At 42.2% G+C, this 23,926-nt stretch overlaps 2 protein-coding genes across 3 annotated transcripts in view; both read right to left on the bottom strand.

Annotated features, from left to right (window-relative positions):
* PDE8A (phosphodiesterase 8A) overlaps nt 1-9,906 on the bottom strand; it is a 149,565-nt gene extending 139,659 nt beyond the window's left edge. The window contains exon 1 of one of the 2 annotated variants that reach the window (XM_027688155.1): nt 9,456-9,906. In XM_027688155.1, the coding sequence (XP_027543956.1) occupies nt 9,456-9,521 (66 nt within the window). In that variant the 5' untranslated portion in view covers nt 9,522-9,906. Of the gene's footprint in view, nt 1-508; nt 637-9,455 lie in introns of those variants that run through there. The other variant, XM_027688156.1, reaches the window with a different exon arrangement.
* Nucleotides 9,907-20,823: 10,917 nt separating this feature from the next.
* Nucleotides 20,824-23,926, bottom strand: part of GATM (glycine amidinotransferase) — a 13,812-nt gene continuing 10,709 nt past the window's right edge. Inside the window, 2 exon segments of the mRNA XM_027688424.1 lie at nt 20,824-21,848; nt 23,781-23,916. Of these exon segments, the coding sequence (XP_027544225.1) occupies nt 21,736-21,848; nt 23,781-23,916 (249 nt within the window). The 3' untranslated portion in view covers nt 20,824-21,735.

Below are 23,926 nucleotides of genomic sequence, written 5' to 3'. Positions count from 1 at the left end.
AGATTTCCCATATAGAAGCCTAAGAAATAAAAAATCAGTAAGTAGTAAGTTGACCCCAAAATACAAGGGGGGAGGAAGGAACTTTGGAAATTCAAGCTAAATTTGGGAAATAACTGTGAACACAGACAAAAATTCAAAACAGAAATATATAGCATATTCAAGTAAGCTTTGAGCAGAGGAGTTGAACTAGATGATCTCCAGAGGTCCCTTCCAACCTCAACTATTCTATGATTCTGTGAAATGTTTTGCTTTGGTATTTTCTAAATGAAATGGTTTGGGTTTGATTTTTTCTTTTCCAAAATGAAAGGGGACAAACATAAACAGCTTATAAAGGAACAGCAGGCATTCTGCTTGGGACTGAATAAGAACGTTTTGCGAAATTTAAGAATCTTCCTCCTAAGCCACCTCAATTTTCTCCAAAGGAACCTCTGCTTTTAGTTTCATTAGACCTATGTTTATATGTCATAGCTGAGGGGGAGGGGTCAGAGAGCAAACAAAAAAAACTCACCATTCATCCAGCTCTGCTCCCAACCCCTATTTTCTTATTCACAGATAAACCCTTTCAGATGTACCCCAGTTTCTTCAGGGCTGAAGGTGCAGAGCAGGCGTCTCTGCAGCCAACAATAACAAACAGTAACACCAACTTTGCATGTTTCCATGGCCATGGTGCCCCAGAGACCTCCTCTTTCATCAACATGCTCCTCCCCTCCAAAGCCACCTCATCACCATCTCTCTGAGGCTGGGGAAGGAGGGACAGTTCAGCTACACCCACTTTCCAATAGATTTTGTTACTAGGGGGAAGAAGAAGGAGGGGGGGAAAAAAGTGTTTCTGCTTTTTCATTCTTTCCCCACCTTTCTTGTTCCCTCGGGTCTATTTACTCATCCCGTGTGGTTACTGGTGGAAGAGAAACTGTGTCGTCAGAAAGTAGCACAGGGAGCACCCTTGCACAACCAGCAGTTACCAGGATCATGCTCCTGTCCCCAGGGCTGTACGGGCAGAACAGAGCAATATTTTCCGATAAACACTAAAACCACTTGCAGTTAAGCCTTGTGCTTGGTCTGGCATGGGAGTACATGACACTGGTAGATCAACCACACCAGAGACTGACTCGAGTCCATTTGGGGTCAATGACAGCTTCAGCCAACCCCATGCTCATGGCCAGCATTGAAAAAGGCGCTGCAGAGGCTGGTGGGACTGACAGGAGGTTGGAGGGGCACCCCTGGAACATCCTGCGGCAGAAGAACCACTCCTACGGGGAAGGTTGGGATTGGTACAAATGAGGGAACAGTCAAGGCATGAGGAAAATGCCAGCCTTACGGAGGGGAGGCAGTGGAGCTCTGCTCATCCTATTAGCACTTGTTTGCTCACGTGGCAACATTGCATGAAACAAAGAAAAGGAAATCTCCATTGTAATCTCTCATTTTTGGACTAGTCCCCTGCATAGTAATTCCTATTGATTGACAAGTGGAACAGCACACATCGATCATCTTGTTAATCAGGTGTTCTTGCAGCAATGCATGAGGCAGTTTAAATAAGCTAGGTTAAGTCCTTGTGTACACAAGGAAGGTATCATAAGGAAAACGCAGTGGTGAAACGACTTTTTGCAAGGAGTAAGCAGAGATTGTGCACCTTATGTGCTTTGGAAAATTTTACTTCATTTATATCATTTTTAGTGACCTTTGCTTACCATGATGTGGTGTTGTACCCCAGCTGTGACCGGTTTGGCTTGAAAGTCAAGATTTTGCAAGCCTGACTAGTGAAACCTCCTGAGGCTCTGAGCTCGCAGGGAACTCAGTACCTTCATTCTGAGGGGACATTTCTTTTATATGATGTGCATTGGTCATTCAAAATAATGACCACTCTTGAGGCTATTGCTTAGATGCACAGCAGTTCTTGGCAGACAGGACTGCTGAATACTGTGGCCCATACGCAGAGAAAAAGATCCCTTCCTCCCCATGGCACTGAAGGAGGAGACACCAGCACTGCCACAGACAAAGAGCACGGGTAATAAACAAGGCTGCCCAGCCCCAGAGAGGCACCTCACAGCACAGCTGACCCCATTACCTGACCTCCCAACACACTTACATTTGCAAAAGCATCTAATTTGCAGAAATAGTGCTCAGTCTCAGCTCCTACTGATATCGGCAGGGGCTACACACACGGGGATACTGAAAAATCAGAGTGGTATCACCAGCCTGTACTTCTGTCTCCCCCATTTACGAGCGTGGCTCAGCCTCTTAGGGACCATAACTGAGTCTTTATGAAGCCCTTGGATGGGTTTTACTGCAAAACAAAGCTGAAAATGCACATGCACGATTACACCAGGACAATAGCCTAAACTTAACAATCACTTCCTGTAATTGTCTGAGGCAGCCTGTAGAACGCAGAATCATCTCATGATAAATCCTTCTTGGTCATTTACCATCATTAATCTATACTGTCAGAATGAATTAGGCGCAGAGGAGCATATTAATTACAATGCAGATGACACTCCAGCTTTAATTATCATGACTTCAAAGTAAACACTGTCAGTTAATCAACCTCAATACCACGAAGGCTGTTGAAGGAAAGTGCTGTTCAGCTGATGGCACTGAAATCCAGCCTGCAGGGTCTGCAGCTACAAAGCTGGCATTCTAGCATTACTTTTCCAAATTGCTCTCTATTTCTATCCACATTAGTCAGGTCGGTTGGACACTTTTTCCACTGCCTATGACATGCCTTAAATTAGGGGTGACCAAACTTGTCAATATGTAGCAATCTGGCTTTATTTATAGAACACTTCAGATTAAACAGCAAAAGCTCCCCACTGTTTCTTTATGCCTTTTCATTTTGCATTTAATAGCTACTTATTCATTTTACTTACCAACTAGGGCTATGTTTTTATAGCTTGTCATTCCCATTTCAATATTATTTTATGCCATTTTCTGGAGGGCTAGGATTATAGAATACACCTAAACATCTGGACAGTTTGTAAAGCACTGGGAGAGCAGCTGGCAGTGTTGCAAAGGCCTCCAAATCCCATCAGCCAAATGCAGCCCTTTTGTTATTGTAGGACCTGAGACAGAAACCCTCAAACTCCAGCAGATTCCTCCTGATACTCTCCATATGAATTCCAGCAGGCAGGCAGACTGCTCAATCTGGCTGTTACCAGCATTAAGCTCCTGAGGAGGAGAACAGATGAAGTTGTTCTCCACATCTCCTGCAGGCAGGACATGAGGATATGGGCTCACACAGCACAGAGACAGCGTGGCAGGAAGGAACACTCCAGTGGTAAAGCTACACAAGTGTTGGAGTCCAGCGAGGCTGGGTGGTCTCCAGCAGCAGAGGCTTTAAGAATTTGGGGTATCCACTGCAGAGCCAGGGCTCACACAGCCCCTGGGGTGCTGGATGTCACTCCGCTCTATTACCTGCTGCTTCATACACCTTGTGAAAAACACTCAATTTTTCCTGACACTGGTGCACAAAATACAAAAGCCTGAGTAGATCCCTGAGTAGCCTGTGAAATTCAAGGAGAGCAAACCAAGGAAATAAGGAGTTACAGAAGCAAACCAATAAAGTAAAATTAAGGTGGGGAATTTAATCACTCAGGAGACAGGAAATTCAAGGCTATGGTACCCATAGCAACTAGTATTTGTCCACAGTGTATGGAACATTAACCTTAACCCCATATGCGGAAACAGAAAAAATTATGGGACACATCACATATGAATGCATATTTCACGCAGAGGGTACTCTGTGAGGGCTACTGTGAAAGCAATAATTAAATTTCCTGACTGCAAAGCAGGTATGTTCATGCACAAGCAGCTCTTCTGAGACATGAGCTAACGTCATCAAAGAGAGCTCCCAGCTCCTCCCCACGGTTTAGGCAGGAAAGATTCAATGTCTTGGTTTGGTCATAGTATCATATCCTGTCTTATAAGCTTCTGGTTGCTGTTTAGATTTTGTTTTGAAAATTGCCATGTGTTGATTTAGGAAATGTTGTGATGTTTCTTCCAGTTGTTGGGTCAACAAGAATTCTGCACTTCTTGTATGTTTTCCTTTTGAGCAACTAAAGCAACATTCATCGTTCAACAAGACAGAGGTCCAGTTCCTGCTGGGTGATCATTTCACTCAAATGTGAGAACCAGATTATTGCTGAGTTAGACAGCAAACAAGTTATCAAAACTTGAGAGAGTTTTGCACTTGTCTTGAGCTGAATTTTAACCCCTGGCAGGGTGAGGAGTCAGATTACTTACAGCAGGAGCCAAAACCAAAGCCAGACAGATAGACAGCAACCCTATGGATGGAACTGCTGTCCTTAAGTTTCAATTTTTACATGATCTCAGACAACTGATGACTGGTATATCTATTTTTGCTAAAATTTGGAAGACAAGATTTATGAATATAGAAACAAATGGCGAAAGTAAAACAGCTGAGAAGACTAATTACAATCAGGTGGGAAGGGGAGCTATTGAAACCAGAATTTAATAAAAATTACTTCTATCTTTTGTCACCACCACAGGACACAGAAGCAGGCAGTCTGCTTGATTATAACCTACTGCCAGCTGACATTGGAGGCGCCACGTGCTGTCTCCTCCTCAGGCTGTGCCCCTTGTGCCACAGCCTGAAGGAGAAGGAGGTGTCTCTGTGAGGCTTTGCTGCTCCCTCACACAGCCTTGTCTCACACCTTCTCTGGGTGAAAACACTTGGTTTTAGGTAGAATTAGGTCTGAGCGGGGATTTCAGGTCCTGGTGCCTTAGGAGAACCTGGTGTCAAAGGCAGGATGTTGCCTACCAGAGCTTACTGGCAGCCAGATCCAGGGCCCAGCACCTCCCACATCAAATTTTCCAGCAGAAGCAGGGCCAGACGCTAACCAAGCCCATCACTCTTAATAAAGCCATTTAACACATCCACAGCACCAACCAGCGTAGCTCAGGTCTGACCTCTATCAACACTTCTTAGGCAGGTAGATTGAGGCCAAAATCCAGCCATGCACAGAGGGGCTGATGGAGTGCACAAAGCAGCAGCAGCAGCCTCCAGGGCAGGCTGGGATGCCTTCGCAGGTTCCCCATCCCCACTCGGTGCCTCACCACACAGGAGGTTTGGGCAGCTCTGACCACAACTGGGGGGCTGTTTTCTCAGATGAGGCTCCCTGCAGGGGCAAGGAGGGAGCAGAATGAAACACAATAAAACTCTCCTCCTGAGCAGCAGCATCCTCGTGCAGTACTGTGCCAGAGGGCTTCCATCCAGTAGTTTTGGACATATTTCACTGAGTCAAGGCCACATTTATCTAGCAGCAATTCAAAGTGAAGAGATCTCCCACTGCGGAGAAGATTGGTGTTTCTTTCACCTGCACTTCAAAATAAGAGTGCTCACACGAACTCCCTCTGCCGGAAAACCATCTCAGGGCTGTCCCAGACCACGGTCCACAGGCAAAGCCAAGCTGAAGGCACAGCTGGGACAAGCAGCCCGAGAACATTCTGCACAGCCTGGTTCACACCTGTAACCTGGAGATGCAGTGAGCAGAAAGCAGCAGTGCCTCTCCATGGCTGACATATTTAGAGGTCAGGCTTCCTGGGGCAATTCACCACTCAGATATGCCCTAGGTCACATTCTGCCCACCCTCCTACTTGCTGAATTCTCTGAAAACCTGAGTCAGCTCCGAAAGAGAGGCTGATGACCCTCATCAGCAACAGCTCACAGGCTTGAAACTCCCCACAGGGCCAGAAAAGCCAGAAAAAATAATTTTACAGGAAGGAAAAAAGTATAAGTCACACTTCTTGCAAGTACCCACTGAGGGCAACACAAGAAGGATGCCACAGTCAGACCACCCAATTAAGAGCGACATGGTAACACCAGCATCCTTCATGCAACATCCTGCTCCAGGGAAGGGGAGAACTCCCTTCAATAGTGCTGCCCTTCACTCCTGGAGACACAGGCATGCTCCTCCAGCAGGGCTTTCATCGCTATTGCAAACCCCAGACCAGTCTCATGAGGGCTGGGCTGAAATTACCAACTTCATTTCCAGACAGCTGTTAGTAACCTTGGACTCTTCTCACTGTAAGTGTCCTAAATATGAGCTATTTCTCATCAGGGAGAAATCAGGATTTGATACCGCACAGAAATAAACAGCTGAACAAACCAAATCTTGAGAAATGGCCCTGCATATATTTTCACAGAAGTCATGGCAGGTTAGGGAATTAATCTGGTCAGAAACCACCACAATATCTACATGTTAACCTGAATTGAGGCAGGTTTGAATACTGCTGGAAAATCCCACCTTACAAATAATTTCCCTTTCTGAACCTCTGACGTGCTGTTTATGGAAAGGTGAAGAAGTGCAGTGATGAGGCGAATGTGTTTATGAATGTGTCACTGTTACCTTTCTACTCTAACAACTTAGAGGAATTACTTTACCACCTGTATTTATTGCTAATCGAGATCAGCACTGCGGGAGGAGGAATCAATTCTGCCACAAAGTTTGTGCTATGTCAAGATGTTTTTTTATTCATCACATGAAAGCCCTTGCCCAAGCAGACTTATCTGAAGCCTGCTAATGGCTAGAAGTATCCCTTTTCTAGGAGTTTGATCTTCTTTCTTACAAGTGCTCACATTTTACCCAGCACCACTTCTGTAGAGCAGCAAGCACAGTCTGAGCTGCAGCAGAGCAGCAAAGTCAAAGCGTTCAGCAAGCTCCACTGAACTCCTGTTTGAAGAGTTTCCTCAAAAGCAGCACAAGCTACTTTGCCAGCTAATCTTTCCAGCCTGCAGCTACAGAGCAAAGCGTAGCTGTGGACCTGTGTCAAAGGTGCATTTGTTAACACATTTCCCCTGGAGTGCTAATTAACATTTACATGAAGTACTATTAGAGTGAAAAAGCTTCAACATAAAAACACACTGCAGGGAAATGCAAGGAGCAAATTTCTTCCTCGCCCGCCTCCCCCCTAGATGCAGTGTTCTGTTTGCCCTTCAGGAGCTGGTGAAAATCCAGTTTGTTTTGTAATCTTCTGTTCTCTAAAATCAGATATTTCTGCAAGTTAATAACTAACCAGCTTCTTTTTTATTTAAAAACCTACAAGTGCATTTAAAATTCTAGGAAAGCAAGGCCTTGCTGGTGTGAGCCAGCCCTTGTGCAGGTCCCCGTGCTGAGCCACAGCACAAGTGTTTCCCAGTCTAACTACAGAAAACGACAGCATTTTATGATAAACATAAATAAAAGAACATCAACACATTTTGCTTAAGACTGAGCCCTCTTAAACTAAACACTAAGATAAAACTGAACCCTCTTAAACTAAACACTAAGATAGGAAACACAAACACAAATATTTGTAGCTGGATCTTCAATTGCCTCATTTTGGGACGGCGACAAAGAGGCTCTAATGAGTAACATTTGTACCCACAATAAGATGCAAAGTTATTTGCAAACACAAATTTGCACTTGAAAGATGCAAAGGCAGTTGCTGAGTGGCTGATTAATGAGCTATTCTCAATATTATTTCTCAATATTTATTGAGAAAAAATGTGCTATCACATTGAAGTAAAATTGTTAAGACTGCAACCAATATAACTAAAAAATGGTTGAAAAAACCCTCTAGGTTTTTCTGAAGTAGGGTGGAGTTTTCCCCATTTTTTAAAGGAAAAACTAGAAAATATCAGTTTCACAGAAGGAAAATCATATTCCATGAGCTGTGAAACAGTAATATGTACAACTTCACCTGTTCTGTGAACTTATAGGCCATGAGAGAGTGCATGTTATTATTCAATTTATTATCTCCTGCCACAGCCATGCATCCTGCCCAGGCTCCCATGAATTAAAATCTCAGTCTAAAAAAGTGACAGTATTCTTAAAACAAGGCACACTTGCAGATGTAGTAAAAATTGACTGAGGAAGTACTTCCAGAAATCAGTTATTAATTCTCTACCTCCACAGAAAGCAGGATCCAAGATTAACAGTATGCTATGAAAATACAGACATTTTGATTGCAAACTGGTCCAGAGTTCTGTGAACATATTCTGCTATTGTTGCCCATTTGCCAAATATTTGGGGTGAATAATTTTCAGCCTTGGTGTTTACAAACTGCTCTCATTGTTTTGTCCCTTTTTTTTCTTCTTTTTTTTTTTTTGTATGTGTTGCTTCTGCCTTTCAACTGGATATCCAACTTAGTAAACAAGAAAGTAAAAGCAGCAAATGCAACAGCAATGCATGTTTTTGTTAGACATACTCAAGTGAAGGACCCTAAGCACTAATGAGAAGGACTGTGTGGGCAGTGCCCTGAGGTGCACCAAGCCATCAATGATCAATGCTGAACAGATGTTCCAATAGGACAAGGTGATTGAGTTCCTTTCACTTGACCAGCTCTTGAAACCAAACATATTTTCATTAGATACACACATGTCTGTATTCACTAAGAATATTTTTTAAGAAGTAGCAAGCACTCAGATATTTTCAGATTGCCAGTTTCCTAAGTTCTGTCTTAATTTCCAGTAATTCCTATGAAGAAAAGGCAATTCTGAGCCAGAATGTAAACTGGCACATTTCTGATGTCATCTCCCAGAGACTCCTTCTCCAAAGCATGAATGTCTGGACTGAAATCCTGGCCTCAGCACAGGCAACAGCAAAACTTCTACCAGTCCTCTCCAAAATTTGTGAAGAAAACGAACCCCAGTATTTTTGGGGAAACCAAAATGGAGGTAGAATACCCAGCTCCCCAAATCATAATCGTTTAATTTCAAGTAACAGGATGAGATTACTATAAACATGGAAACGTGTCCAAATTGGAAATCTTTCAAATTTCAAGCACAGGAAACAACAAGGTTTTTTTTCAGCCAGGATGTCAGAGTTACCCCCGTGGTTATATGTGAGCCGAGGACAATGTTGTTACATGAGATCAAATTACAAACACAAGCAAACAGAAAACAATCTCTGAACGTCACTGTTCGGTATTTGACAAAAAGCACAGCTGACCCATTCAAAAGGTTAAATGCTCTCCAATGAGCTCTGAGAGAATATGAGGAGTTTGCTGGACACTGAGTTCCATGCAGTTAAATTGTCAGTTTGTTTGCCCAAGTTAATGCTTATCTTACCCTATGCTTGCTATGGTTTTACTAAACACGTTTGACCTGCAAATCTTAAAGCAGTGGCTTTGCTAAAATTACAAGAAGTTTCTGGATTTTCCAAACACCTAAGAAAACTATTTTGGTAGTTTCCACGGCACAGAAACCTGTAGTTACTCAGATATTTGAAACTTCCAGCGAGGCGGATGACAATTGCTTAACCACACACATTACCATTTTATTTCTATGCCTGACGTTTAGCACAACCTTGCTCTAAGGAATTTCTGAAGTTGTTTACAAAGCTGATGCAGAGGTTCTATTCAGACTGGTCCAAGGGCAATGGTTTACTGAAGCCACTTGTAAACAGCAGAAAGAGATACTAATTTCTGTAATTATGGGGAGGGAGGGAAAAAGTTCTCACCTTGCACCAAGGACCGTTAGAGACAGAGCTGGTTTCCAAAATATTTGCTCCTTCATTTTCTTCCATGTCTGATTAGTAGCAAAACCTTATTTTCCAATGAAAAACATTAAATCACCCTCCAAGAAAAAGCAAACCAAACCATGAGGCTCTAGTATCCCAGTTTGCAAAAGCCCTGCAGTAAGTCAGACGTCAGTTTTATGGTCACTTGTCTAATCCAAGGTTGCAGATCCTGATTCCGTGCTGGATTTCACAGAGCTTGGCCTTTCTTTTTAGCCTTGATTGTTGCTCTTGTCAGGCATGTATCTCTCTCAGGCCTTCCTTGTGGATTCAGGTTTTCACATAACAAATGGCAAATGTGTACAGCTTCCCAGGTGCTATAGGAGAACTGACACTGAACCTCTGATCACCTCAGGAGAAGCCTGACAACAGAGTGCAATACGTGGCCACACCTCTCTGCTGCCAGAGCTGGCCTAGACCATAAAATCAGAAGCAAAGTCACCCAGCAACCAAGCGTTCAACGTCACTACAGTAATAAAGCCAACTTACATTCAACCTATTGCTTGGGTAGATAAATATTTTTATTAGAGACAGAAGACCAGAGAAGATGGCAGGGGACTGAATGTTCTGAGATAAATTAATTTTGATGGATGCAATGCTCTCAGCAGACATGCATGGGCCACATACAAGCCCAAAAAGCTCTATCTGTGAACACCATTGGGGTAAAACCCTTCAGCATTTCTCCCTAAGGATGTGCAGATCCGTGTGCCCCGGCAGCTGGGTGGGTAACACCCACAGGGTACCTTGTAGCAGAGATCACAAGTTCCCATCCAGGTGCCCGCAAGAATTCCATCTGCCACATGCTCAGCTTAAAATATTTCCACTCACTCTCAGAAGTCTACATAAAATAAGGATGAATTTACAAAATAGCCTCCCTTCCCTTCCAGAGTCAGTCAAAATCAGGCTATATTACAAGACTGCCTAAAGGAGCTTGCTCAAGCAAATGGATTATTTTTCTCAAGAGTAACCACATACCTAAAGGAGCACACTCAATTTAGGAAGTGACATTTCCCTCCAAACACATGGTATATGTTATAGAGAGGGGCTTCAATAAATATAAATAAAAGCACGTAACAAAAGATCGATCCTCTTTGTTCTGTTTACACTGCATATCAGGCAGTGCCATTGCAGATAACTGGCGCCCTAAAATTTCGAAACCAACTGTGATCTCTGGCATCTATTTAAAGACAAACATGGGTTCATTTTCAGTACAGCTGCTTGGCCTGCTCAGGAAAGGTCTCCCTCTAAGAATCCCAAAGCAGAGCAGTCCAGGGTCAATGGCTACTCTAAGAAAGTACGGCCACTTTTTCCTCTCTCTGATATGCAACCCTTCTTGCTGAACAACTCTTCATAAATATCTATATGGCAGGAGACAACTTTTTGGGGGGGGGGAAAACGCAACACTGCGGAAAGATTAAAGTTAATTCTGTCCAAACATGAAATATTTTAATGCAATATTCATAATGGCAGCATCATTAAAAATTAGCAGTACAGGAGTCTGATTTTTAGACCTCTTTCTGCCACTGAAGCACAAAGTGCATAAGTGATTTGGTTGAGATTACTTGCTGAATTATATACTCATCATTAATCACATGGGATTTTGTGATATATTTCTCAGCATTTTAATTAAAATTGGTCTTTAAGGAGTTTGAGATTACATTTTACAAAATCGTCAGTAACTAGAATAGTCTATCTAGGTTATGACATAATAGTTACAAAGGTCCTCAAACACTGAGTAGGGTATGTCTGACTGAGCCAGGCAAATGTGACAAAACAGGCAAGAAGTATGAGGGTGTAGATCTATCTTTATAGAGAGAGCAAGGCAAACAATGAGTGGAGATTTGGAAACCAGCAATTTGGTTTTTTCTTTGCCATTGATTCTGTCATTTTGAGATGTAAATCTAAAGCCCTGTGCCTCAGTTTCCCCTCCTGTGATGTATGACTAGTACAATAGACAATACTTAGTGCTACTATCTCACAAGAACAGTAAACTGTGCACTGGAGATATTCAATGTCTTCATCAAACTTGCACCTCTGTTTACTGACAGGAAGGCTCCTCCTATCATTTGCCCACACAAACCCAAGGAAAACCAAAGCTGACTTATCCCCACACACACAAGTGTGACACCATTCCAGACTTCTCCCAGTGCCCAGCACAAGCCTACAGTCCTTGAGATCCTGGGAACACGCTCATTTCACTGCAGCAGCGCAGTTGAGCAAGTTTTCTGTTTTGAAATTGTTCATATGAACTTGCTATCCAAACCAGCAGATAAGCAGATCAGGTACTCCCTTCCCAGCTGTAAGATCCTGCTACAAATGTTCTCCAAGTTTAAACATGACTTTCTGTGATTCCACATGCCCAGGTAATTTTCTGAGAGCCAAAGAGATTTCACAGCACAGAACCTGACAGTCTCTCCAGAGCTGATCCTGATTCCTGAGGCACCTCTGACCAGCCCTCCATGCCCAGCTGGGGCCATCTCGAGCTCAAGCAGGGTGCAAGGCAGGAATGGGCCGGGGGGGACTTCACCAATCATTGCCCCAGTTATTCACAAGGGCTGTTTATTACAGCAGCTTCAAGGACTCTTTTTTTCCAGCTTTCCTTTTACTCTCTTGGGCAAAAATCTCTGATCATTAATTGCCGTTTGAATTTTAATAGAGCAGGCGAGGGCCTGCCTGAAACATCAGATTGCTTTGCATTTTGGTTTTTCTCTGGTTTCTCTTTACAGGTCACACATTTAGTGACATACTAGCTATGTTCCAGAGTAGGCAAACGCAGCCTTCTGAAGTTTGCTTGCATTAAACACCAAGCAAAAGTGCTCTATCTCATTATCCACATAGGTGTCCATGTTATGTCTTCTGCTTTGATGGCATTCTCTGGCAGTAATTTTCACAGGTTTTTTTGGTTTTGAACTGCCCATTTCCTAATTTAAAACAGAGCATTCAAAGGAAACGCTTTCCACATACACAGCATAATATAAGATAAACTTTCCTATAGTTGCTGTGGAGAAGCAAACTCACAAGGTTTTCAGCTTCAACCTTTAGTGTAAACCAGACATCTGTTTTGAGTTGTGTCAGATCACAGGAAGGATAGCCCACAGCTTGGTTTACTCCAAACTAATTTAGGAAATCAGGACTCTCCCGATGGATGAGTCACTAGCTTCTTGGGCAATGACAGGCCAGACACATTTGTCTCTGCAGCTCGGTGGTTTTCCCTTGTAAAACAAGGATGGTGGCTCTTTCCTGCATCAGGAGCTGACTTGTGGCTGGAGGATGTAGCCCCGATACCAAGCCATACTAAACTTTTTAGCCTATTTGTACATCTGCAGTCCTGATGTCAAAGTCCACCAGGAAAGGAAAGGATGAAAAAGAAAAGGGAAAGTGCAGATGGGTCTAAAGATGGCTTTGAAGTACAGCCCAGGAACGGAGACCAGGAAGTGAGAGCTGTAATTGCAGCCGGGTATCAGTTTCCTTTTTTTATTTCAGGATCGCCCACAGCATGGTGCAGTTTCTCCCTCAGAAAGCAGGCAGGAACAACACTCACCTCTGCAGGAGAACAGGAGCAGTTAAATTGAAGGGGCCATAGAGACAAAACAACTTTTTGCATTTCTAATGCAGAGGCAAGCAGAAAGCACCCTGAACATGTCTGAAATGACTTTTATTTCTTCTGGACCAGCAGGGAAAGCTAAAAACTATTTCTCATTTTATTTCCTAGAGAAGTTGCTTTGTATTACTTGCAGGCTCTGAAATAGGGCCAGATTCAAGTAAACTCAATAGAGAGGATTCATCAGGTTCACAAAAATAGATGGTCCAGCAGACAGAAGAGGTCGTGCAAATATCACAGAGTAAAAGGCTCCCAGCTGAGCTCACACCAACAAGAACACCCACGTGAGAAGTCACACCAGAGGGAAGGTGCCAGTGCCACAGACACGGTTCATTTGACATCAGGCTGGGAGCAGGTTTATTCCAAGCTGCCCTACACCTGGCAATGCTGAGCCATTAGTGACACCCCAACAGTATTCGAACCTCACGAAGCTGGATGTTCAGCTGACACGTGGTAGATGCAAGCATAAAACTCAGAGCTCAGGTCTGACAGACCTTTGACCCAAGCCCTGATAAGGCTGCCCGTTATGCAGGCTGCCCTGGCCTGTCGCTTCCACGCTGCTGCCTCAAGCAGACGTGTCAAAACAGGGTAATAGACATCAGGCTGTAACTTCAATGCCATTAGCCAACAATAAACAAAGCTTTAATTGTTTTTCTTTCCCAAGATAAGCTGCAAGACAGGGATCAGAGCTGCTGTGAGTAAACATGGACTCTTGGTATAGTGAAATAAACTTGTTTGTTCCAGTTAGAAAAGATTTGTGAGCTGAACTCAGAGACCCAAGTTATTTGGGAAATGACAGCATCTTGAAGACCATTGCAAAGGATTTAGGTTTTGGTATTTGCTAGGCATACCTTGAGTGTTTGACCATTATAAATCTCTTCTTGTTTAAGAAAGAAATCTCATTTTGCATGATATTGTGCTTATCTTTTAGCAGAAACAGGGGCAAGATCTGAATATGCTGGTGTTTGCAGACAGCAGTGGTGCAGTACAGCCTGTCTCTTGGGTTCATAATGAAGAAAATGAGCTACAATTGTGAAATCATTGCCCAACAATTGATAAGGACAACCACTGCAATCCTCTTCCCTGCCTCTTCTTGGCCAGCATCCCAATTACCACACATTACTGAATATATAGAAAAAAGAATGGCAGTGTGGTTAAAATACAAGCCACACACATAGAAGACAGAGTATTTATCTCCACATCTCGTTTGGTTTCCTCTTTCACCTTGGCCAAGTCACTCAGTCTTGGAAATTCCTTTTTTTTCTCCTTTCATAACTGTATTTACCATCCTTCTGACAGCCCTTGAGTTCTCCCAAGGAACAGGGCTTTCTAAACAGGGTTGGGGGAGAGACCCATCCCTTCAAAACAAAGCCAGTACATTGAACAAGATGCTGCAGGAGACTCTTTTAGCAGGCCTTTGCTTTGCAGAAGAATGAGGTTTCTTCTTGCCATGTTTCAAATCAAGACAGCCATCCCCATTTCACCCTTTTTTTCAGGAACTCACTGTGGCACCATAACACCTCGCAGCATTAGATGCCAGCTCCTGATGCCAGCAATCCCAAGAAAAATCCAGCACACCAGCAGACTAAAGAAATTTGGTTCAGACTTCCTCGCCCTGAAATGAAGGGGGATGTGTGAAATTTCTCAGTTTTCAACATTCATGACTCTTGGGAACAGCAAGCCCACACCCACTGTTGCCACTACCCTACCGAAGGATGCAATGACTATTTTTTCCCATGAGAGAAAAGCCTGTGGTAAACCAAATACTTGTATGTATTAAGTACTAGATAAATACTGATGAAGTGTAAGTAATAGTATTGTCAATGATATTTTAAAAAAACCAAGGGTATTATTGCTTCCTATTCTACACGGATGTCACACACCCAGTGGCATCATATTGCTCACTAGTCAGCTGCAGAACAAACCCTGACAGTTCTGGTCTAAGTTTTATGTGAGCTGTGTAACAGAGCCTGGGGTCACTGAACTGTAGCTCCCTTGAACACAGTTCAGTATTCCAGCTAGCTAGGGCCAAACTCTACCCAACAGCCCCATAAACATCAGGTCACCTAATAGTTATTTCAATGCCTTGCTGACTCAGAAGTAATATAGACAAAAGAGTAAACAAGAGAGATTTTGTTTGAATTTAAATTTGCTGTTCAAAAGTGCAGCACTGATGTACCACCAAGATGATATTTCAATTTGCAAAAGAAATAATGTGCAATTTGCAAGCAATTGCTGCTTCTGTAAAAACTTAAATTCTATTTCATCCTAGTGACTTGGAATTTCTCAAGGGTAATGTGAATAGATTCCAGTTCATCTTAAATTCTAGTTCTTCCAAACACATTTTGTATTTCTAAGAGCAAGCAGTATATTTTCACTAACAGAAGGAAATACTCTAGCAGTAATCTGAGGGAACAGGAACTGCCAGGATAGACCGCATCATCCACAGAAATCTCACCTGTATTGGAGCTCAATAAAATATCAACATTTGCTCTTAATTTCCTGTAAAGAAGGAGGCATAACTGAGCCCCAAGAAAGTATCTAAAAGAATGGGGAATTACCCTATAAATCTATGGCTTTTGGGCCATAGTTTTAAAATTAATGATTGTGTCAAAACTTTTTTTTGTGATTCTTAGTCCATGTGAGGGAGGTTTAAAAAGGCAGAGATCAATTCTCTTTTGGCCCTAATTTAATTTCTTACAATCTATGCAAGCCTAAACAATACAGCCAGCCCTTGAGGAAATGTCTGACTGTGTCCCTGCACTCAGAGCACTTGTTTTCACATGTATAGACATTTACTTTTTGATGTTGAGAAATAGTACTTTATGTATTATCAAACAAATGATATCTACCCCTGAGAAAAATTTTGAGGTGTTTTCACTGACTTTGATCAAAACATCATCAGGAACAAAATTAATAAATAGAAATCGTTCTAAAACATTCCTTAGGACAGACTGGAAGAAAGCTACTGGCGTCTCAGCAGCACCCTCTAGTGCTGCTGTGGCTGGGCTTTGACAACACTTCCTAGATAAAATCTGGCATTTGGTGTGAGGATGCAACTTCGCTTGTCCTTGAGTGGATGGTCCCCAAGGTCTCCCTGCTGGCCAAAACCTGGTATATGGGGTCCTGACTAGTGAGAGCCCTGTGCTCATCACATGCCACGGGCCAAAGGAGGCCAGGCCCTGGTGTGGGTGAAACCACCAAGGACTGACGAGTGGGATCAGTCCTCGCTCCTCTGTGCAAGCTGACAAACATCTCCCACATCTTTCATCAGCTTTTATGGTTGACCACGGTGCCACATGGTCTGGGATATTCCTTGGCTCAGTTGGGGTCACTGTCCCAGCTGTGTCCCCTCCCAGCTTCTTCTGCACCCCCAACCTCCTCACTGGTGCTTGAGGAGCAGGAAAGGCCTTGGCTCTGCGTAAGCTCTGCTCAGCAGTAACTACAACATCCCCGTGTTATCAGCTCTGCTTCCAGCACAAATCCAAAACAAAGCCCCATACCAGGTACTGTGAAGGAATTAACTATGTCCCAGCCAAAACCAGCACACAGTCACAGCAAAACAGGTACATAAGTCTAGGTCCATAAATGAGCCAAACATTCATCTGCCACAGTGGCAAACATAAAATAAAAAGATGGAGGCAAGACTGAGTACGTAGAACCTGGGTGGGTGAGATACCATACTTTAGAAGAAGAAGGTTAAGTATGACTTTAAAAAAACAGTTAATGCTCTCCTGAAGTGATGGAGCAGCAGCAGGGCAACCAAGCACAATGACTACTCTTTCTCTACCTCATTCCCTATAGCTGTAGGGAAAGCCCAGGAAGAATTTCATTGCTTTAAATGCTATAAACAGACAAACCCATCCAAATCCATTAACAACTCAGCCTTCGTCCCATTGCATGCAATTCTCAGAATATGCTTTTCTCCAAGCATATGCCACTGCAGCATCTGACACCTGAAACAGATGAAGATCCAAAACTCCCTAAGGTAAATACTGGACTGGTAAAAACAAAGAAAAAAATCTCACATCACTGTAGCTCTGCTCTGACACAGTAAGACAGGTGTATTATGCATCAGGAAACAACACCACTAAGATGCCAACACAGAAACACAAACCAGAATTTCTACACTTTTTTCTACATGGGAACCTGCAGAAACACAGTTAAGTGTATCAGGTCCCTAAACTATCATACATGAAGATAACAGATCAATGTACCTGAGGGAATACCTTAGTCTCTGCCAGCTGGAATGACCTTCATATTATCCTGTCTGGGTCTCAGATAAATGGTTTCCCCCTCATTCTTGTCCTTTGAGACACAGAGGGAGCAGGGAGTGGGTGTAAACTGTTACAGAGCATGCCTTGGATTTTACTAGCTTATTTTTTGTGGGGCTGCCCAATTAATCACACTATGTTATTTATGAAAATAACATAGCAGTAAAAAACAGTTCAGAAGGTTCTGTTTCTCATTCATATATTTGACTTCATTAAGTCATGAATTGTGATAATTTGCTATAAACTAATGAATGAACCACTAACTTGGGACATCATTCATTATCATGCAGCTATTTCCTGCCTGCTTAATTAAGCTCAGAGAATGCTCTAGCAGAAGGAAAGAAGAAGCAGACCCTCTTGGGAAGTGATAAACACCAGAGACTGAGGGGTATCCTGACATTTTTAGCACAGCTAAACACACTGAGTTTCTCCCTAGCAAGAATAAAGAGCCTCCGATAGGAGGGTGGAACAGGGAATTCAACTCTAGCAACATCTTTAACTAGCAGAAATATATGTGGATCCAACATTCAGATATCAACCAGCACTGCATAACACCAGAGAAAAAATATTTCCTGCAGTGCCCTAATTTTTGATCTAAAAACCAAGACTAATTTTACACAGAGGCAAGTAAATGTCAGCCTACCCTTCTTAAGCATTAACATCACAGTTGTGGAACTGTCCACCAGGCTTTCCAGTTTGGGTTATTACTCATATGGATGCCAAGAAATGGAGTCAAAAGAGAGTGTTTTAAGCTAGAGAGCAGAAATATTCAGGAGGTACTGAAACAAGAAACAACCACTTTCTGCTTGGAAAGACACAGCTCAAAGCAACTGACTGGAGAAAACCATTCTTCCCTTCTTGCTCACTGAGTAGGGCAAACGCCCCCTAATTCCCCCAGTCTGTAACACTGCCAACCACGAACAACAGATACACAACAGGAGGTTATTCTTGCCTCAGAGACTTTACCTTCTTTCCACATCCTCTCTGGATTGACGCTGGTACTGTAGGAATTGTATCTTCTCTAAAAAAACAGACACGAAGAATCCTTATTACAGGCACCTATGCAACTACACATGCCTTCTCATAACCAGGGAGCTTACTAGAGCCGGGTTTCAGCAGCAAAATGGAAGGAAAATCCTAGTTCCCAAGGGCCCCCGCCCAGGGAGGGGTTAGCTAATTCCCTGCAGCTGAGCTGAGCCCACCCTGAAAACATCTCTGTGCATTAGGCAACTGATTTATCATCCTTCCTTACAGCTGTAACTGTAAGTTACAGTGTTTTGGGCCTCCCAGTCAGGTCTGTCTTTCTGCTGCTTCTTTTGAGGTACCATCTATTATGGAAGCTGAAGCTGATTTTATCTGAAGCAATAGCAAGTATTTAAGGCCTTCACAGCCAGTGAAAAACAAATTATGGAGAACTCAAGTCCAGCCCACATTCAGTTTGTTTTATTTGCACATAAACTGCAGCCTGAAACAGAGGTGGTCAAGCACCATCATGCCTGCTTCCTCTGACCAATAGTATCCTGCTGCCCACTTGTAATTTGGCTTCATAAAATTGCTTGTAATTCAATATCGGAGCAGAACCCAAGCCCTTCTGTTTCTCACTGTAGATTCCTATTTCCAGGTTCTTGTCTAACCAAAGCCAACTACGACATAGGCTGACCTCCCTCTCTGTAAGAATAAAAATAACTTGGAAGATTATAAGTATTATGTGGCGGCACCCACCATAACACTCTTATGTATCACGTTCCCTTCATCACTCCTCTGAAGGTTGTGCTGTTTCTGTGTCACTCCCTCTGAATGGGCTGGGGGAAATGGTCTGTTTTTCAATACATAGAGAAAGCCCAGTAGAGCTTTAAAATCTACCTTAGAACTTTTTTTATCATTGCATTCCGCTTCATAAATTCTCTCCTAGAGCTGCACAATCTCCAAATAACACTGATAGGACAGAAGAAAATGTGAGACAGGGCAATTTTACATTTGGCAATACAGACATGCATATCCACCCCAGGGACATTTGTAAACATACCTGTGAATAAAGTCTCATGCTCCCTGTACTGGTGGGAAAATATTGCTGTTCCAGCAGAGATACAAACTTTGTCCTCCCTGGACATGTGTTGCAGGAGGCTTAGGCAGAATCCCACAGGGTTCCCAAATAATCCTTGCTTCTGCAGGCTGGAGCAGTTCCCAGGCACTTACTGTTTAACCATTGCTGTACCTTATGGAGTACTCAAGTGTAGTTCTCTTGTAACTTAACATGGAAACAGACTGGCTGACTAACTGATTTATGGTCAGTGAAGAAGTCAGGTCTGAAAAAGTCTCAAAAATATTCATGTCACCAGATCATCCTCTGTCCCAAAACAATGGTAGTAATGCCTCCTCATGTCAGTGCATTCCTGGTAGTGTGTCTCTACAATCTGTATTCTGACACCACTGCTGAACAGAAAGCTCATATGGAACAACTCCCCTGATTTTCTTGTTGAAGGAAAAATGACTTAAAAGACAAGTCTATTCCCAAATCAGTCAAAGCATTCATGGATTAGGTAAAAGAACTTGTATTACTGACAGCAAAAAAAAAAACCAACCAAACATCTTCAGAAGCAGTGGTGGTATCAAAGCAGAAAGTCTTGCTACTGTGTGCATAGTTCCAGATTTTAATAAAAGAGCATTTGATAAGGTATAAACAAAAAAGCTGGGGAAAGGCTGAAATGTTTATAAAGTCAGATTTTCATCTATAACATTATATGCAAATATGGTCTCCTTAATCCTGGAGGCACCCAGGGTACACATGTCTGGTTACTAATCCACACTTGGCCAGTTTCTAATGGTTTTAGCCATACCTGGTGATATCTTATGCCAAGCACAGACACACAAATGTGATTTGGGCACTTCAGCTTGCAGAACAAGGGGAATGAGGACCTGCTGTGTGTGCTCCTCTAATGCAGTTGTCCAGCTCCAATGCCAATATTGGAAAACATAGCCTGGTTACAGGAAAACTCAGATGAATTCCCATTGTCCAAAGAGCCTTGATTTTAGAGAGAAACAAGGGACCATTTCTATACCTGGTCCAGTGCTGGCAGCTGCCTAATTAGACCTTCCAATTTGGCATATCTCAAAGCATTCTAGATTGTTGATCTTCGACCAGTTTAGCCCTATCCAACTCTAAAATATGGACATAGAGCTTATACGTGAGCATGTCATGCCTGACACCTTTTCTGTCAAGGTGCACTGCATTGTAAAAGTAGTTTCCTCCACATTCTGTTAAGAAACATCTATTAGTGTTACTTTCCCCCACCAGTCATGTGAAAAACAGAAGTAGAAACATACCATATGAACAACACACTACAAAGGTTTTCTGCATTATACAAGTGTCTTTTACATGTGTATTTTGTCTCCATCCAGACATTTCATACTTACACATTTTCAGAAAAACAACAAATTGAGAATGCAAAAAACTTTATTAGCATAAAAAGTACATAGTCAGTAATCAGTACTCAAATTCCTTCATGGCATCTGGCATGTTTTGATACATCTTTCTGTATCTGCTACAGCTGAAGGAAGACAGGGTTGTAAGGTGTCAGAAGTTTAAGGTTAGGAGGGCTTGTCGTTGGGGTTTTGTTTTGTGCCTTTTTTTAAGTTATGTAAACAACTCAGAGTGAAACCTGTACAAGCAGAATAAAAGTTAAATAAAACCCAATTTCAGCAATACAAAAAGCAATATAAAAAGGTATTCAGGTGCATGACATGCATCAGAAGAAAATGTAGAAGTACATGGCAAGTAAGTGAACATGTCTTAGAAGTTAGATCATACTGGAAACTCTCTGTAAATATCTGTATGGCTCAATGTGAAAAACATTATAAAATTACTTGGTTCCATAAGAGATCTATACAGTTGCATCTGTTTTAACTTCATGAGACATGAATATATTAGGAAAAAAAGTGATTAAAAGGAATAAGGAAAGTTTACTCAAGTTTCACATTTCAAGCTGCCTATTTGATAGAGTAACTCGATAGAGGTAGATATCCAATATTAGTGGCCAAGCTATTCTAACAAGGCCTTTTAGCTGTTTTGTCAAGCTTTTACATTCAAAGCCAACATGAAAAGGCTTCATAGGTGAAGGATGTCTTTCAAAAAGGCAGCCAGAAAACCTGTATTGCTGATGGAAGTAGTTTCAATTATCCTGCTGAAAGTGAAGGGTATTTAAGAATGAAACATTTACCAGACCACTGTGAGGACACCACTGATCAAGCACTAGAGCTCATGCAGTCATTTTAACAAAAGTGACATTGATTTGTTCATTTCCTATGCCTATTTTAGAAGCTGAACCATTGCTACCTATTTGGTTCATAACTAGTCAAAATAAGACTGCAGGGTCCCACGGCGGCGGATGTCACATGTCCAGCAGTGGAAACCACCTCCCAGTGAATTGGCGTGGCGAATATTCACTTTAATTGTGGAAATGCCTGAAAGAAACATACAGTGCATACTTGAAAATTAAAACCTCAAATTCATGTGGCGAGCTCCGATTGGAACAGTAGATAATAGTTTATCAGATCACGTGGTTAGATGTAAGTATGGAAGGTATTTCCTACTCGTTTGTTAAGAATTTATTTTCCCAAATTCTAGGCAGAGAACAAACTAGGAACATAGCTGGCTTGTTTATTCCAGCAATACCCTTAGGTGTATACAGTGCCTGGAGCACAGCCAGTGTTTAAAGTGTTATGATGTGCCAGTAGTATAAAGATAAACTCAGTTTGTGCAGTGTGTGAAGAATTAGCTGAAATTCTGCTACAATATATGATCAGGGCACATTTGCATAAATCTATGTGAGTATGGCTCAGACACTGTGCTCTTTCAAGTGTCTTTCAAGGACAGATGTATTCAAAGTAGATAGTTCTGAGTCCCTCTTTCTCTGAAAGCAAAAAGAGACTCTTACACTTAGTACCTAGGTTAAGCTTCCTCCCACTTCTTTTCAGCTCTGATGTTTCAGCTGTGGCTCAGCTTACACAAAGCCCTGACAGCTAGACTAGGATCAGAAGACTTCTCTGTTGCAAAGTTTGCCTTTTTGCTTCTTGGTACTTTCAGGAGCAGCTCAGTAGAATCTATCACCCAGATCAGCAATAGTTTTTTCTCAGTAGACCCATCTCAGTCCTAGGAACTTACTGACTACTGGAGTTTATTTAGAACTTACACAGACTGTGAAGTTCAAGTGCAAAAGATAAGCCATGATTAGCATTAATTGCCTCATTTTTAAAGTACTTTCAAGCATTTATAAATCCTCAACTCCTTGGTCATGTAGCAAATTAAAGCAATCTAAGACTGAGAAGGTAAGTGATTCACTAAAGGGTGTATAGTCAGTCTTTAAATGCACCTTAAAGCCTTGAATTGCATGGTTCTCACCTGCAATCATCTCAGATTTGAGGGAAGCTTCAATAAGGGCACTCACCCCCATGGCACCAAACCTTCTTCTAGGTTCACAGTTGCTGTCTTCCACCTTTGGATCATTTTCTCCTTCCCACAATTTTTCTCCCTTTTAAAGAGTCTTCTGCTACTGGGAAGTATTATCTTTTACTCTACAGTGATCCCTTACTTCCCCCAACTTCTCATCTACCCACAAGTCTTCATTCTACCCCATCAACTTTTGCATCACCACATATTTATCCTGCAGCAACAGTCAGCTGTAGCATCAAGCAATCTGGCTTACTAACCAACTATGAGCCACAAGTAGAACTACCTACACCTTTCCCTCCCAGCACCATGGAAGCAGTCAAATTAACTGCATGAGCACATACTTTTAAGTCCATATTATTTGTCCTTGCAGTGAGCTGTGCATAATAGGACTTACAGATTTTATGTTCAATAACATTTCTCCTGTCAATGCATATTCCATGCTATCATGAGGTTACATCTCACAGGACTGAGATTCTCCATAAATGAGCAGAAATACCTGGTTAAGTGGTGTTGACAGTTTAAAGTACAATGAGTTTGAAACTAGAAAAATCTGAAAGCATTTTGGCAATGAGGGATAGCAAGCTCAACATCACTGAGCAATATGTGCACCCAACCTCTCCAAGACAGATTTTGATCCTAAACTGAGCAGACAGTTTACATTAAAAAAGCTCATTCAAAAGCTTGCTAGCAATAACTTCAGTTGCTACTCATACCTTGATTTACTGGAAGCTATAGGGGGCAAAAGCAGCCCACATTCATATGACTGAAGTATTCAGGAGAAAAATCACTGAATGATTCTTACTTACTAACCCAAAAGTTTGAATACCTTTTTCAATGCTGGCTGCTTTGACTACTTTAAGTGAAACCTCCATTTACCCTGATGTGCACAGCTGGTATCATGATCATTTCATTTTAAGTGTATGTACAAGTACGTTAGGACATACCCAGCTTTTCAAACATCTTCTGAATCGATGTCTCATTGGCATCCACCATCACACGTTTCTCATCCAGCATCAGGACATTCATGGAGAGCCATTTAGAAGACATCCACAGTGGGTGATCTAAACACATGAGAATCAACTTTGTATGT

This window comes from Neopelma chrysocephalum, unplaced genomic scaffold (genome assembly GCF_003984885.1).
Source record: "Neopelma chrysocephalum unplaced genomic scaffold, ASM398488v2 Primary Assembly neopelma1_75, whole genome shotgun sequence".
Lineage (NCBI taxonomy): Eukaryota > Metazoa > Chordata > Aves > Passeriformes > Pipridae > Neopelma > Neopelma chrysocephalum.
This window is presented reverse-complemented; position numbering and strand designations above follow the sequence as displayed.